The 17,362-nt window shown below is 29.7% G+C and overlaps 1 protein-coding gene across 1 annotated transcript; it reads left to right on the forward strand.

Moving 5' to 3' along the window:
* The first annotated feature begins 7,007 nt into the window (after window positions 1-7,007).
* LOC130893675 (lactase/phlorizin hydrolase-like) lies at window positions 7,008-10,058 on the forward strand. Its single transcript, XM_057799954.1, has 8 exons — window positions 7,008-7,124; window positions 7,444-7,710; window positions 7,765-8,168; window positions 8,342-8,436; window positions 8,674-8,967; window positions 9,234-9,371; window positions 9,646-9,752; window positions 9,916-10,058. Exons 1-8 carry the CDS (start codon window positions 7,084-7,086, stop codon window positions 10,040-10,042), a joined length of 1,473 nt encoding a protein of 490 aa, XP_057655937.1. The 5' UTR covers window positions 7,008-7,083; the 3' UTR covers window positions 10,043-10,058.
* The last annotated feature ends 7,304 nt before the right edge of the window (window positions 10,059-17,362 follow it).

The raw sequence follows: 17,362 nt of genomic DNA on the forward strand, positions 1-17,362 counted from the left end.
TTGTTTTTTTGGTGTTTTAGATTTTAATTTAGTGAAATATTTGGATAATGTATTATGTCCTTTATGACTTATATTAATATAATCTTTATCGATAGTTGTTGGGAAAGTCCTTGCACATATGGTAAGGAAAAATGTTTTATGTTTTGATGTTTCGTTTCAGTTTTGTTTTTAAATTGATTGTAGTATCTGTTTATCCTTTTCTTGAATGTGTTATTAAGTGCCTTATACTAATTGTGACGCTGCCTACATAGGGCAAACATCTGATTATTTAGAAAATAGACTAAGAGGTCATCAATACTTTATGACATATTAATATCATCTGTATTGAAATAATTCGATAGTTGTTGGGAAAATCCTTATAAGTCCTGGTAAAGAAAAATGTTTCATGTTTCTGTTTAGCTTTTTAATTGATTGTAGTATCTGTTAATCCTTTTTTTGAATATGTTGTTTAGTATTCCAGATAATTATTTTATCTTTAGTTATCTACCAATTTTGCACAAAATATTTCTAGTGACAAATATCTTATGTAATATTAAAACCAGTCATCTAAATAACGAAATTCAAAATTAAATAAGATCTGATACTTGTAGTATTTTCACTAATTTTAAAAATAAATTGAAAAAAAAAGAACAGAGAAATATCAAAATATAACTAAAACCAAAGAATTTATCAATCAAAACAGAAATCTCAAAAGTATGAAAGCAGATAAATCTAATAAAACTGTTATTATGAAATCAGAAGATTATTATAATGGTGTTCAGAAAATGGTGCCGAATTTCGCTATCTCAAATAGCAAACCCCATTTTTCTCTTTGCCATTGGATTTTACACTTTAAATTAAAGGGACTTCGATAGTAAATTCATCTATCTCAAATTAACGGTTTTTGTAGTAAATTTTTATAGTTTCTAATTGTCACCTGCCGATGGCGAACAACGAATAACAAAAGTAAACGTATCAAAAATTAAAATACTTCAACTTGGAAGCTGATTATTTATGATCCACAGAATTACACGAATCAATAAAGAATTATTTTCCTATGTGAAATTACTATGATTATAGTTGATGAGAGTGATATCTCAAATTCGTTTCTGTTTCTGTTTTTTTTAAATCTGATATTACCTTTTCTAAATTTCGGTTGGGTCCATATATCTAGCCTTTTTGACTTGAACTATATGATGAACGCGTTCGTATGAAATATTCAGTGCTTTAGATATCATCCGTTTTAACCCAATTCGACATAAAATCATGCCATGAACTGCATCGATATTTTCGTGGACTGCTATTCGATAATATTAGAAAATAGAAAAAATACAATGTAATGTTGATACTATGAGTTTGAAATTTCCCAACGATCATAAAAGTATCGGGAGGCCATCGTTCTTGAATCGATCGAGCGGACATAAAATTTTGTAAAAAAAAATAAATGTAGAAGGATCATAAAAGGTTCCTTGAAAATAGATATTTTTACATTTCGGCAACAATAAAAGTATAATAAATCTGCAATTCCTCAAATAAGAACTAAATACCGACATCAATAGCACCTAAGGACTATTGAGAAATAGCATCATAATAAGAATACTTTTATTATTGAGTCATTGAGTGATTTATCTACACGACGTTGCCAAAATAATCAAGCAAACCAAATAGACGATCTAAATAATTATTATTGAACCATTCTAAAAAGATTATGATATCTCATGATATCAAATGAATTTTAGCAATTCACGTATAAAACTTTTTTATACCTAGTTATTTAGCATAATATAGATGTCGAAAGAGATACACAGAGTGTACCAAATAATAGTTGATGTCATTAAAAATCATATTTTGAAATTATCTCGAACTATACAGGTTGTTGCAACTCCTTTACAAACCATATTATTTTATTACATGGGAGCACCTGTATAGTATACCGGATTGATCACATTTTTTGAAGAAATGAAAATAATTACGGTTTACAATTGATTTTAACAATTTTCTTATAAATTTACAGTGTGATACATTTGAAAGAAGAAATATAATGAGAATTTCAATTTTGGGCTCACTTTGTATGTAAAATAACAAATAATTACAATTTAATCGACTTCGAGGATATTGTATTTTATTAAGAAAGTCAGTTAGGTAAATTCTTTTTCTTTAACGTATAAAAAGTTACAGAGCGTTATTTTATTTACCTGCGATTCTCATATAAACTTTAATATATATATAATAATATAATATAATATAAAATTACGTTCCTTCGAGATAATTTCAAAGTATGGATCTCAAAGACATCTAATAAAAAAATGTTTTTGATACGTATTAAAATGACCTGATACTCAACTTCTTAGCAAAATTGACACACCCTGTATATCAATATAATTTTCTATTGGATACAAAGAGAACTAAGCCCTTAACAAACAATGCTTCCTAATAAAATTTATACTCAAAATTTAAGAGTTCCAGCTATTCGATAAGAGATGGCAATATTGGGCATTCAACTATTGTTCACTGTACGAAGAGTATGTAATTCAATTTTTATAAGTTTCTATTTATATTTCGGTGACGGTGGACACATTATTTAATGAAAATATGTTTCTTCATGCCGACACAACTTTGGTTTTAATGAAAAAATAAATTGGTGTGAAAAAAAAACAGACGCCATCTTGTAAATAGGTGACAAAAAGCCAAGAGCGGAGATATACGGAATAGCAGAAATTTATATTGAAATAAACTCAGTATGAGCTTATGTACACAGATGGCGTTGCTAGTACTAAAAATCTAAACCAAATATAGCAGAGAAGACTTTTGATTTCAAAGTTGCGCCTTTCCATTTTACAAAACTCATTCGTGAGTATTTCGTTACTCGGTTAGATAGATACGTAGATGGAAATCAGCACAGAAATTTCCATATCTCAATCTTTTGGACGCTTTTTTATTTTAAGAACTTCAAATGCAAAATTTTTGAAAATAAACCGGGAAAAGTTAAGGATGTGAAAGCAGCAAAGCAAACTTTGGTATTCCAAAAGCATAATACGAATAAGCGTCCTAGTCTTCAGATTTCGCATCTTCTGAACATTATTTTTTAGAAAATAATTTCATTTATCATCCTACTTTTGAAATATTTGTTTGAAAAATTCGTCGCACTCTCGCTCGACGCGAGAGACTATAGCGCATTTTTACCGTTATGAATCAGTAAAATAAAACAAGAAAAATTTCAATAACTTCTTTTATTCAATAATTACGTTTCCATTATTTCTTGACAATGGGTATAATATAAACATCATAGAAAAAACAAACATTTTCATTAAACACAATTACACAAAAATGAACACACTCCAATATTAACTAAGAAAATATCTGAACTTTAATTTGCTAAATTTTGTTAAATAATTTCAGTTATCGCAGAAAGTTCATATGAAAATTTTACATATAGGAAGTTTAGTTCCATACAAAATAATTAAAATGATATAATTAATTGAAAATTGAAATTGTCCAAGGAAATCTTCAATATTTGAAAACTCTATTGTTAAATAAGAAAACGCCAATCAATAGTTTAAAGTATCTTCAATCTCATAAACAAAACAAATGTTCATTAAATTTAATGATAATTTACGTATGAGTAGCAAAAAATTCGAATTTCTTTTTAGGACACTAGGTATAGACTTTCAATTTTTCTACGGTATATCTTCGTTTTTCGAATTAGTAATTTCATTAGTGATTACAGGTAGGTACATGAAAATTTTTGTTAATTAAAGAATGTGTTAAATTTATTTCAAGTTTCAATGTTTCTGTTTCATTTTCTACGAAGTAATAAAGCCTTTTTCAAGTGCTAAATTTTGGATATATCTAGAATATGAATCACAAAGTAAAACATATTTATTTGTATTATCGAAAAGAGGTATATAAGTATGCTTAAATAAACAAAAAAGGGTGGTTGTTTTTCGAAGATATCTACAATAATTTCACAACTCATTCTTGGAACAAAAAAAGAGGACAGAGGGTTGGCCTGCACGTGTTATTTTTCAATAATAAATTTATGATGTGGCGATAACAGATGTAGCAAAGCATATAAATTCTTTAAAAAAAGGGTATGAGAAGGTTCCACAATTTATCAAAATGGACCGTAAAATAACAAAAAGAATTCTAAAATTAGAATAACAATACCTTGAAAGATATTGAAATATCTCTACCCTAAAAACTATCTTCTACCTACCTACCAATTATTGAACCCCGAGAAATGAACTCAAGAAATAAATTAATTGAAAAGTGAATGTTTAAATACCAATTATTCATCATTGGTTTACTTTTATTTTTGAAAAAAAAAAAGATACTGAAGCAGTTAAGTTTCATAAATAAATTGTAGTAAATTCAAATAACAAATTATTTTCTCTTTCCTATACCTACCAATTATCGAACGAATATCAGGAAAAAAATATAAAGAAAAAGCTCCAAAGATATTAGTTCAATTTTTTAGCAATCCTATCAGTGAAGCTCATTTATGGTTTCTTCACATCCAACTTAGCACGTTCCAACATGGAATAAAGAAAATTGAAGGGAGCACGTAATAGAGATAGTGGAAGTCCTGAAAAATGTTCTTGAAACTGTTACCAGGAGAAAAGAGGAGAATTTCATTTTCACCATTGTTAGTTTTCGATAGAATGTTATTGAAAAAAGTGCCAGAATGAAATTGACGATTCCATTCTATTTGATCAGTTTGGAATACTAAAAAATTTCACTGAAGAAAACCTTGAAAAGTGGAATTACGAAAAGGAATCCCCATTGCAATGTCATGAGAAATGGGTGAGTTTTTTCAAATATTGTGACAATCCTCACCAATACTTCTAGATTGTAAAAATTGCACAATATCTGTTTGCAATACCAGCCCACAACGCAAACGTAGAAAGATTTTTTTCTTTCATGACTATACAATCGACTGATGAAAGAAACAGTGGAGTCCCTTGAGTCAATTTTACAAATTCTCTACCAACTACAACATGGACTGTACAGAGCTGTACAATTATGTTTTGAAAGAAAAGGAAATGATTAGGAAAGCCGGAAGCAGTACGAAATAACCTTTCCTTCAAGCTAGAGATAAAGCCACTCCATCCGTGATTGTTAAGAAACGTATTTATTTTTATTAAATAATATTCATAATTACGAGGAGATTCTTGTTATTTTTCCTGGATATATGGGACCGGAGGGGTTATATTATAGCCGGTTTTTTCTGAAAATGATTTGGTCACCCTATTATAGAATAACCATTGTTTTTTTGAACATACGATGGCTAAAATTACTAATCAATGAATAGGAATTCATGTTACAATACATCTTGAGTGATTTTTTGAAAAAATTGAGACAATGGAGCACGAATAATAACATTGGCGTTGGCGTATATACAGGATGATTAGCAATTATAATTCAAAACATAAGAAGAAAACAATGACAGTTTAATGTGTTTTGAAATATTTACAAAAATATCATATAACACGAAAAATTCTTACAGCAAATTAATCTTTACACTTATCTGCGATTCTGAAATGTTTGTTTATTATCTGTGACTAAATATTGTATATCTATTGTCACAAAATACTTATCGTGATGACAATCACAAATGAGATAAGTATTTATGTATGTTCACGCCATTATTGATCTCTAAACCAACTTTAAATTTTTCTAAGCAACATTTATACTTTTATTTCAATATTTCTTCAAACAACACTTAGGTCATGAATTTTACTAATTTTTTTATTATGTAGATGTTATTGACAAAAGATTAGTATTTTTAAATTTACGTTGGCACGATTTTGCATTCGGTATTAAGGTATATAAATACAAAAATGCCTTAGAAGCATTCTACCTTTCTTCATTTACTTGAAAACTTGAATTCAATGTAATAAAAAGTATAGTTAAGATGAGTTTGCGTTCACTTGTGATAAAACAAATAATGTATGCCTTCTTAACCGCACAAACCTTCCATATATTCCCGGGAGATTTCTACTTTTAACTTCCGACATTGAGCATAAAGAAAATCTGAGAGCCAAATAGAAGTTTTTATCGTTGGTCGTATCTCACTACCGAATCCAGTAATAAAAGTGTTGTAGATTGTGAAATAAACTTTATTGACATTCTGTTCGTGAACTCCTTTACTGAACTAAAACTAACAATGCTCTAGATGTAAATTGCATTTCATCGTTACCGGCAACAAAATGCAAAACCAACTTTTTCTATACTGAAATGTAGGTTTCATGTTTTGAGGTGAAATGCAAAAATAGTTTTTTCACTCATTTAATTAACCAAATTTATTATAAAATATTAATTATCCAAAGACTTCATTTTCATCTCTGAACTATTCAAAATATTCGTTGTATAGTCTTCAACTAATTTTCAACTAATACAACAAAACGTCATTAATGAAAATTTTTTACTTTTTTAATAATTTCACTCTCATTAAATGGAAAAATGTGTTGTTTAAATTTTTTTCTGAAACTTCCCCCGTCCTTTCACAATTATTGAATGATCCCATTTAATATTTAGGGACATAATTTTTTTTCAATTTTCCTTGTTATCCGCCAGGCAAAATCGTTTTTCTGGTTCTCTACTATACCACAAAGCAAATAAAACAAAAGTTTGTGAAATTATGTTCGCCTGTTATTTTTCTTTTTTAATGAAAATGAGAAACAATTTTCTATCCAAAATATATATAAAACAATATCCGTTCAGTTCATAAACTCAAATAACGTACTCTGTATACACAAAACAATTCAATCAAACATCCACAAATTTATCGAATATACCAAAAGTAAATATAGATACCTATTATTTATATAACGTATGGGAATGATTAGAAATTAATTGTACATGTCTAGATAGAAAGTAAATCCATAATAAAAATATGTGACAATATTTAGTTAGAAATTAAGTTTTTGAATCCACATCACCCCGTACTGTATATACAGAATTTGTTATCGTATTTTTATTTTATTTTAAATTGTTCGTATAAAAACGGCTAAAAATTTGATAAACTCAGTTATTATCTAGCAATTAGTTAATCCACAATAGCTGTTGTCATACTTTGTAACATAATAAAATAATGCGACAAAAATGACATGGATAATCTTCTCAAAAATTTTTATATGCATTTTGTGAGTATCATCTGGGTACTAATATTTGTTATATGTTTTAATTTTGGACATGTAAAGATAGACAGATTTTTCCGAATTATTTCATTAAAATTCGTTTAAAGAACATAGACCAACAAAACTTTTAGTATAATGGAATAGTTCTAATTGAACCTTCAATGCGTCTATCATTTATCATCGGTGAATTGTTATTAATTGTTTTAAAATCAAAGTAAGAAAGGCCTTAGAATTTCTTGTATACGTACATGTTTATCCACGATTAAAAAGGCATATTAATATTTATCTCTCATCATTGAATTTATATAAATTCTTTTGTTTTAAGATTCACTTCCGGAGTCAATTCTAAATATTTTCCACCAAGTATCGATTTTGGTGTTGCAACATCGGCTTATCAAATTGAGGGAGCCTGGAATGTGGATGGGAGAGGTGAAAGTATTTGGGATAACTTCACGCATTCAATACCCTCGCCTATAGCCAATGGAGACACAGGTGATGTCGCTTGTGATTCATATGATAAGTATGAAGAAGACGTTAGACTAATCGCTGCTCTTGGTGTTAAATATTACAGATTTTCAATTTCTTGGTCAAGGCAAGAGTAATTATATATTTATAACGACATTTCTTTAATAAGAAATAATTTTAGAGTTCTCCCGACTGGATACTCCAATGACATAAACCATAAAGGCCTAGAATATTATAAAAACCTCACGCTACAAATTAAAAAATTCGGAATGATACCAGTTGTAACACTTTACCATTGGGATCTTCCGCAACGTCTTCGTGAGGACGGTATAGATTGGATTAATATAGACCTTGTGCAACATTTCGTAAATTATTCCAGAATTGTTATTGAACATCTTCCAGAAGTTGGGATATGGTTAACCATTAACGAACCCAAACAAGTTTGCCATTATTCATATGGAAATGGAAGATTTGCGCCTGGTATTAAAAGCAGTGGGTTGCTGGAATACCAGTGTGCGTACGTACTTCTTAAGACTCATGCAGCAGTTTATCATATGTATAAAGAAGAATTTCCAAATTATGAAGGTATTTTAGTATTATTCGAATATTTATCGTATGTATTGGTTGTTCGTGCTTCATTTTATCTAATTACATGTCATAAGAGTATTTCACTACGCGGCTTTTAGGCTTGCTGTAAAAAGTTATTGTAATTTCTAATATTTTAGAAAAAATTTCGTAAGGAATTTTCTTTTTTTAAGCAAAAATGGCCATAGCACCAGACTGTCAATGGGTAGAGCCTTTAACCGATAAACCTGCCGATGTAGCAGCTGCATACAGACAACTAGAATTTTGGGTATATATTTAATTGTTTTTTATATACAAATTTTAATACTGGATTGAAATTGTTCCAAATTATAAGAAGTTTGTTTATATAATGATAAGTGGAAGCTCTCCGATATTTTTAACGTTGCAAAAATAATTTAAATTCAAAATAACAAACACTTTCATATGTTTTTTAGATTACGATTTTTTCATGTTGTTTTTAATCAGAAGTAAAAACAATTAAACAAATAAATTTTGTTTTCTCCAGTGTGGACTGTATTACCAACCGATTTTCTCAGGAGATTGGCCTTATGAAGTAAAAACTAGAATCGCTTTAAGAAGCATTATGGAACATTACAATCAATCTCGACTTCCACAATTCGATCAACAAGAAATTGAATATATTCGAGGAACCAGTGATTTCATAGCTGTAAATCATTATGTTACATTGTTGGTATCAGACGTTGATGAAGGTCCCGATGATGTCACCAGTTTTGAAAACGATATGCGCACAAATTGGACCTTTTATCCTTCTGTAAATCAGGGAGCGAATGGTTTTACCGTGAGTATTACAACTTACGATCAAATTAATGTTGTAATTCATCGTATCATAGAATCTACTGGGAACGATTCTCTATCCACTACATAAAAAAATCGCGCGCGATACAAAATTGGAAAACTAAGCGGACTAGGCAAGGTCTACATCCAAAGCTTTACAAAAAAAAACTCTATAACATATCCGATTCCTATATATATATATATTGGAAATTGTAATAATGGTTAACAAAACTTCCGCTTCACTTTGATTAATTACAGTTATATTTTCAGGTAAATCCATGGGGCATTAGAAAAGTTATAAATTGGCTACATGAACAGTATGGGAAACAAGATATTTTAATTACCGAAGTTGGTATCAGTGACAACGGTACTTCGTTAAATGACGATTTTAGAATAAGCTTTTACACGGTAAGTTTCTAATAAAATATATTGTGACATCCACCCTTATGTACAGGGTACTTCCAAATCCATGTGAATAAATTTATGGGTATTAAATACAAATTAAAAATAGTTTTAATTAAAACACCCTCTAATTATTTTCAAATTAGATAGAAGCGTAATAATATGAAACAATTACAATAATTTTATACGATATTATTAAAAAAAATCGACAGTAAAATGTTTTTCGATAACATTGTTATTGAATTTGAATTTTCACACGTTTCACTTCTTTTTATTACAGGGAATGTATTGTAATATTTTGGAAGCAGTGGAAACAGATAATATAAATGTTTTCGGAGTTATCGCTTGGTCATATATAGATAATTTTGAATGGCTGGATGGATACACGTAAGAATACTCGAGACTAAGAATTATCAGTTTAAAAATAACGATACAAGTTTTTTTTTTTAAATTTGTAGATTGAATTTAATCTAAAAGAAAAGCAAGATGAATGTTATAGTCAGATTACAATGTAAGATTATTTTTATTAATATATTTTTTTTTATTTTAGAATGCACTTTGGAATGTATCATATAGATTTCTCTGATGCCGATAGAAGACGAGTACCTAAAAAATCTGTGGAGTTTTTCCAAAATTTGACGACCAAAAGATATTTGAACTGTGAAGATGAGTTGTAAATACATATTTGAAAAATATTCTTGTTTTCCTGTATCTCATGTTCATTTTTCTATAATTCGTGTCTAATAATACTTTTTCCATTTATCATATTCAGTTTTAATAAAAAAAATTGCTCGGCAATTGTTCCCATACACATCGGCTCATAAATCAAAATTTCCGACTATTTTTTTATCCAAGTCCATTAACGCCCTTCAATCACGATTTTCTGTGTAGAATAAATATTATCGTCATTTTTGATTGGCGAGGAAAACTGACCTTTTACCAAGCAATGTTTTGGACGTAATTTCATTCACAAAATTTCTATCGACGATATTATCGCTGCTGATCAAATTAATATTCCATTCGAAAAACTATGAATCTAAAATGAGTTTTTTAGTTTCATTATTTGAAATTCAACGGTTTTCTATAATTAATCGAAACGTATAAATTTAATTATTCTAGTCAACATATTATTTCGAGCTGTTGATAAATGTTCCGGGGGGCAACGAAGATATAACTCGGAACACTCGCTGTCATTTTTCAAATTCAATGAAATGTAATTGCAAATTGTCGGAGATTCAAATGCGATTAAATTTCGACTCAATGCAATCCCCCCAAAAGTGGCTGTAAAGCTCCGCTGACACAGCATATTTCGACAGTATCGAACTGAGAGTTTTGGCCCGAAAAGTACAAATTAACAAATGGAGTCAAAAATAATTAGGTATACGGGTAACGATGATTTTCAAATATATATAAAATAAAAATCAATATATATCAACGATAGTTTCCAATCGAATTATCGCTTAATCTAGTTTTATATGTATGAATACTTTCAACATCTTCTACATGTTTTTCTCTACAACCGCACCGAAGCCATTCGGTTTGTCCGGTACTGGTCGGAGATGATAATGCCTTTTCGCTTGGTGTAGGAGCCCGATCTTTAATTTTAATACTGTTGATAAATGTGGGACATTTTCATTTCCGCAACCTGTCTGATTTAGCCCGATTTGCATTTTTCATTTTATACGTTCACCGAGCGCTTATATATTCTAGAAGATTTATTAAATTTATTTTATGGAAACTAAATTTCACGAAAATGGGGGGTAATTCGTGTCGTAAGAAATAATTTTGAGTTTCGAAAATCTCAATCTCTTCAATTTTCTTAAACTAGTACTATTTCTACCATAATCATTCTAAGAATTGACCAAACTAATATTCTTTTTCAATCCACGCAATCAAATTTATTCAAACTTTTCGAAATAATGTCAATTATTGGTTTCAAATAAAACGAATTTTAATGCTAAATTACTAAAAATTTCATAACATATTATAGTGTGTTAGATTTTGTGAAGAGGCATCTTTTTTACACAAAACTACCAATGAAATAGGTAACACAAGATAAATATGACAGTAACAAATAATCTCGAAGCATTTTACAAACGACCGCCGCATCAACTGAACTCTAACAACGAATACGAACATATTCATATAAATTTCCATTGTTTTTTATTAGCTAAACAAGATTTTTTCATCAGAGTTTATTTATGAATGCTATAAAGCTTAATTTAACGCCACCTGTAGTACGCCTAGCTACTTATCAACCGTAAGGTACGTTGAACACGTACAAAAGACTTTAATTATACGTTTTCGAGTGTCGCATTCTAGGAAATCTAATTTAGGTTAAATCCAAACAATTTTCATTGAATATGTCGACTTTAAACTCCAAAGATAATTTGTGAGCTATGGGATAAATATAACTTTCGATTTAAGTTTACTTATGATTCGATAAATATACGTTGTCGTCTTTTCAAACGATTAATTGATCCAATAATTGCAAAATAATATCTAGTAGCTCGGGATTTATCATAAACAACGTCAACTACACGATAAGTTACTTTTGGTATACCACAAAATGTTTGATGCACTTTAAGCAAGAAACCGCACTTAACACGTTACGTTATACAATAGGAAAATGTTCAAATTCCCAATCTTTGGACAATTGTACATAAATCAATATCTCTCCTCTACGGATTGTACAATTTGTTTTTTAGTTTAAAAAAAGCACAGCGGGCACTGTTTATTTGTTTTAAAAAGTGTCATTTTAATGTAGATGATTTTATTTTAATGATATTCTGTTGATATTATTCTACACACTCTGAAGTTGCGGAAATTGCCGCAGATGCTATGAATTATTTATTACGTACAGAAACGGGTAGTATTTCTGAAGGCGTATTTACAAGATTGGTATGAGGAAAAAGCATTCAGAATTATAATATAAATTAGAAAAATCAATGATAGATTTGATAAAATTAAAACATCTACTAATTTTCAAGATCGAAAATAAAGTATAGAAATGATGTAAGCGCCGCATCTGAATTTGCTTTGCTATTCTTTGTAATGAGGCAGCTGAGTGCATCTGACGTCATTAGTTCTTTCCTAGAATGTCGTTTCCAAACCATCAACGTAACCAATGTGTGTGCGTGTATTTGTTCCTGTCACAAACTTTTAATCACTAAAAATCTCGGAAAATTTCGTTCGGTTCAGAGGTAACTAATCCAATGTACATTTTTAATGTGAGCAAAGGTTACGCCGAATACAAAATATCTTTCTAAGTCTTTCTAACTACGCCCCTTATATATACTGATAAATCTAGTTTTATTTAAAACTACCATATTTTGATTATCCATAGATTTAATTGAAGGGAAGAAAACTTTCGGCGGCCATGAATAAATTTGGAAGAGATTGAAAAGTTGAAAATAGAAAATTTATTTTCATCTATGGTTTACAAAAATCAATTCAGTATTTTTCTCATTCGGTTAAAAATAACGAATTTTTTTTATGAGATATATGATGGGTGAAATATTTTACGAAACAATTCAGATTTGTAATTAACAATTTTAGTCAAATTTTATTTTGTCGATACAAAATAATCAAGACAACTATCTAAAGAATTTATTTAAAAAGTAATTAACAAAAAACAATCATTCTTACTAAAAAAATTGTGTGGGTGTGTGTCAGCTCCGACGCACGACTGGAGTTTACTCCTTAAGTTCGATAGTCTAACCAGACGCAAAAAGAGTTTATTTAACTTAAAAAAGATTGGTCGATTGCCAGAATATTTTGGGCTTCCTTCATTAATTTTTTTTTTAATCTGTAAGCTCGCTGTCTCTCGGCTGGAGTTTTTGGAGATTTAGATTTTTCCTAGTCAAAAAGTTTAAAAAAAAATTAGAAAATTTATAAATGCATAATTATAAAAATTTTAACCGACTTTAAGAAAATTGATAAAAAAAGGTTTTTATAAACCATTTTTTTCAAATTATTATAATTAATTTTTTATTTAAAATATAATATTATCTTAATAATTTACCAAAATGGTTATAAAAAGATAATTATGTCACTAAATCTTTTACATACAATAATAAATAGTACATGAAAATTATTTAAATAAGCTGAAAAATAACTTTTCGAAAGAAAATTATTTAAAAACATTCTAATGAAAAATATTGTCGATTTTTCTGATAATATTATCGAATTATTGACTACAGTTGTTAATCATAATAACGTGGAAGAATTTATAGACATCGACAAAAAAAATAATTTTTGGTTAGGTTAGAAATTTTCTATTTTATGTAGATGCGCTCGATAATTCATATTGGGTTGATTATCTAATTTTATGTGTTGTTTTCAAATATATATTTATATGAACTACATCGATAATTATCAAAATATTTAATAAATACAAATTGCACATGCTCATACATATAATACATGAATTATAACGTACCTTGCAACCACGTGTTTGTTAGATGTTCCGGCAATATCATCTACACCTCTTTCTGCCATAGTTATTTGAAAATACTTTCAGTTCACTTTAGCGGAACACAATGATAATAAAACTTCACAATGACAGCAATATAAGTATGTTGACACTGACAAATTAGAAAGTTGCGCATCATAAGGTGCGCACCAAAAACGTAACTACGTCATTCATCGATAGATTTTACTTCTCACATTTTTCTCATACCGGGCCCCTTATATATGCAAATCGATTATTAAGGAGTAAACTCCAAAAAAGAGCGATTATAGAAAAAAATATTATAATTATGCCTATAACATACCAATCATAATGATTGAGAAAGTCGTGAATATGTTTCAAGGAAGAATTTTAACCTCAAAATAACAGACTTTCAATTGGCAGTTTTTCTTGAAGCCCTTTATTATTTCCAAAAGGAAAATACGGATGCTAATTATCTGATAACGCCACCAGTTGGGCGCTTCTACTGGAAAAATGTCCGATGTTTCATCTTCGATTTTATGATTATGAGTTTGTTTCAAAAACGACCTAAGCTTAATTAAAGATTCGAGATAATCAAGTCATTCGTTCGGCATTAACCTTTGGATTACATTTAATTTGGAAAAGTTGGGACGGCTTGGCATTTGTGATTAATGTTCGTTCCCCTTATCGGAGGATAAATCAAAATTTTGAATATTGAAAAGTTAAGGCGACAATTCAGTGTGACATTTACGTGAGACGCGGTCGTAAGTTTCGCGGTTTTCCGCTTATTTCAGTTCCTTCATTTTAGGCTTTATCGACTGGAATAAATGATTACAATTTTAAAGCGAGCGTCTTCTTTAAAACTCCCAATTCGAATGTTTCTTTTTTAATGAGAGGAGAAGCCTTTCTATTTAATTTACACCTCATTTGATTTTGTCGTGAAGATATTTTTATTTAATCATTTTTTTAAATACACACTATAAATCGAGCATTGTATTCTGATCGTCAAAGTAGAAGATTTTCGAATACTTTTCCAATAATACCTCGTGATTGATAAAAATATGCGGTATAAATATTGAAATATTTAAATAAGGACAAGCTACGAATGCTGCTAGTTAAATCACTTTGGTGAAGAATTTATTAAATGTATTTCACTACAAAGTTAACTGTTAATAATTGTGAATAATTATAAAATATAATTGTATCCTTATTATATATTTAATATTAGAATATAATCATGACATTTTACGAATAATTTTCAGTCTCAATCATCCTAAAGCTCCTAGATTGAACACCTTAGTTTCTAATTATTAAAGGTAGTTGCAATGAGATTCTGATACGAGTTCTGATACCAATAAAGTTAATGAAAGGACTATTAATAAAGGAAGACCATCTGCCAGCAGGCAGCCCATTGTCAACTACAAGTCGAAGGTTACAGTCAATTAACCCCGCCATTTTAGAGAGCCGTAGCCCTTTTGCTGCCGGCTCACGACCACCTGAAGCCTTAGATTTATGGCCCTTTAGGGCCGACGACGACGTGGTTGTTCTCTTCTGTTCAGCCTACTTTACGAAAGTGACGTATAAGGCGATCATATTTTATAACCGGAGATGTTATAGTATATGGGCACCTTGAAGAAATTGTGAGGTACAGACACATTAAAATGTTTTTTGAATAAATAAGTATTTCTAATCAATAAACTAAGTTAGAATTATTCCATAAATAACGTTTTTTTCTTATTAAATTATCGTTATTATAGAGTATAATGATATAAATACCACACGGTATCGTATTCACAATAAAATTCAGTTCTAACCACACACAATAAAAGTTTTTGCAGAATGAGCCCATGTAGCATATTAAAACTTTGGTGTTTAATACTTGTCGGGTAAGCCAACAAAAATAGAGAAAAATAATTAAGAATTACGTCGGGTATTTATAAAACTTCTTGAAAAGAGAAAACTTTGAGTAATTTCACAACTTTTTGACTCAAAGTAAGGTAAGAAAATATTGTTTTCGAAGTCCAGAATAGCTTATCGTTAATTTTACGTCTTTAAGGCGTGTTGTCATTTTATCGAGAAAATTTGGAAGTTTATTAAGAATAAAACCCAATTAAAATTTTATCATAACAATGATCAATAATCATTTTTCACTTACTAATCATCATTTTTATTTTATTAAAAATCAGTCATCGTGTACATCAACCAACGTATGTGGTTTTTATCCTACAGACTCATTATTAAAAATAGTTGCTCGGGAAACTAAAACAAATATAATCGGAGAAATACTTCCATTAGAACTTTTGCAAAAATCATGTGTAAGTGGTGGCTCCGGATTTAATCGTGATGAATTATGACACAGCACCGGAAAACATGAAAAGTGGCTGGCTTAATCTTTCGAATACGTGCAGCAGTCGGAGAAACTTTTCTAAATAATATTCGCTGTTGAGTAGTGGATATCATTTTACGAGTATATGGACGACTAAAAATTTAATTGATAAATATCGCGTAAATGCCCTTAAATTGTTAATTACTTTTTTTTTGTATCAAATCGATTCAGAAATAAACCTCATCCGATTCTGTCTCTTTCATCGTTATAACTGTGTATCAGCGTCGACAGGATTTCCCTGACCACCATCTGTCTAGTCTTGTAGTCCTAGTTTTCTCTTCGGATGCTGATGACATCTGAGGCCCTTGTGACTTTGCGCACCTACTGCAATCATAAATCTTATTTGTTTTTATATTCGAGGTCTATCCCTATGGGGGACATTTTCAACTGGCCAAAAGGTTCAACGTTTAAATGACAGAATTTAAAGGTCAATTTCGATGTTCTGTGAGATGAAAAAAGCATGAAAGTAGAAGAAAATTACGGTTTTTTAAGACACTTTTTTTAATTTTCTCATCCCTCGAGCTAGTACCATATATAGTATATAGTAGTTATAGTTGAAACTGATTTTTATTTTTACATTCATGTTGAAGGAGTTGTATTGACTAATGTAATTAGGCATATTATGAATGTCAAGTCATACTTTGCTAAAACCTAAATAAGTCGAAATGTCAATTTTCATCTGACCTAAAATCAAACGATGTATCAAGAAAAACATAGACAAAGGTCTAAGTTGTACAAAATTAGATACATTCGTTGGGATACATTGGATACGGTTTTATTAATTTTCAATTTGTTGATATTATCCTTAATTGGAATTTGACTTCTGGTCAAAAATATCAGAGATTTCCTGCTCGGTGGTAACCGGTTCGCCATGAAGCCGTTATGCGTCACCTCCTGTGGAGACGATATGTCACATCCTGCAGAACGCCGACGCCGCATACATAAATTCTGGTGGTCGGCAGAAATTCTTGGGCGACAGACAAGGGACACGGGAATAGGGATGTCGGGATTTGAAGTAATGAGTTAGTGGGATTGCTTGCTGCGACGTACGACAAAACAGGAACGGTCAATTCGGTACAACGATAATTGTTAATTAGACATTTTTATTCTAACAAAATATTTGTTAGTGGTAGTTTAAATTTTGTAATTGCAATCTTAATAATAATTTGGACAATTTTG

This window comes from Diorhabda carinulata, chromosome 5 (assembly GCF_026250575.1).
Source record: "Diorhabda carinulata isolate Delta chromosome 5, icDioCari1.1, whole genome shotgun sequence".
Taxonomy (NCBI): domain Eukaryota; kingdom Metazoa; phylum Arthropoda; class Insecta; order Coleoptera; family Chrysomelidae; genus Diorhabda; species Diorhabda carinulata.

Excerpts from the sequence above, each read along its gene's own strand:
- LOC130893675 (XM_057799954.1), top strand. The coding sequence starts at position 7,084 with ATGACATGGATAATCTTCTCAAAAATTTTTATATGCATTTT. Across the intron at positions 7,711-7,764 it reads TTTTCAATTTCTTGGTCAAG|AGTTCTCCCGACTGGATACT; the intron begins GCAAGAGTAATT and ends AAATAATTTTAG. Across the intron at positions 9,372-9,645 it reads TTAGAATAAGCTTTTACACG|GGAATGTATTGTAATATTTT; the intron begins GTAAGTTTCTAA and ends TTTTTATTACAG.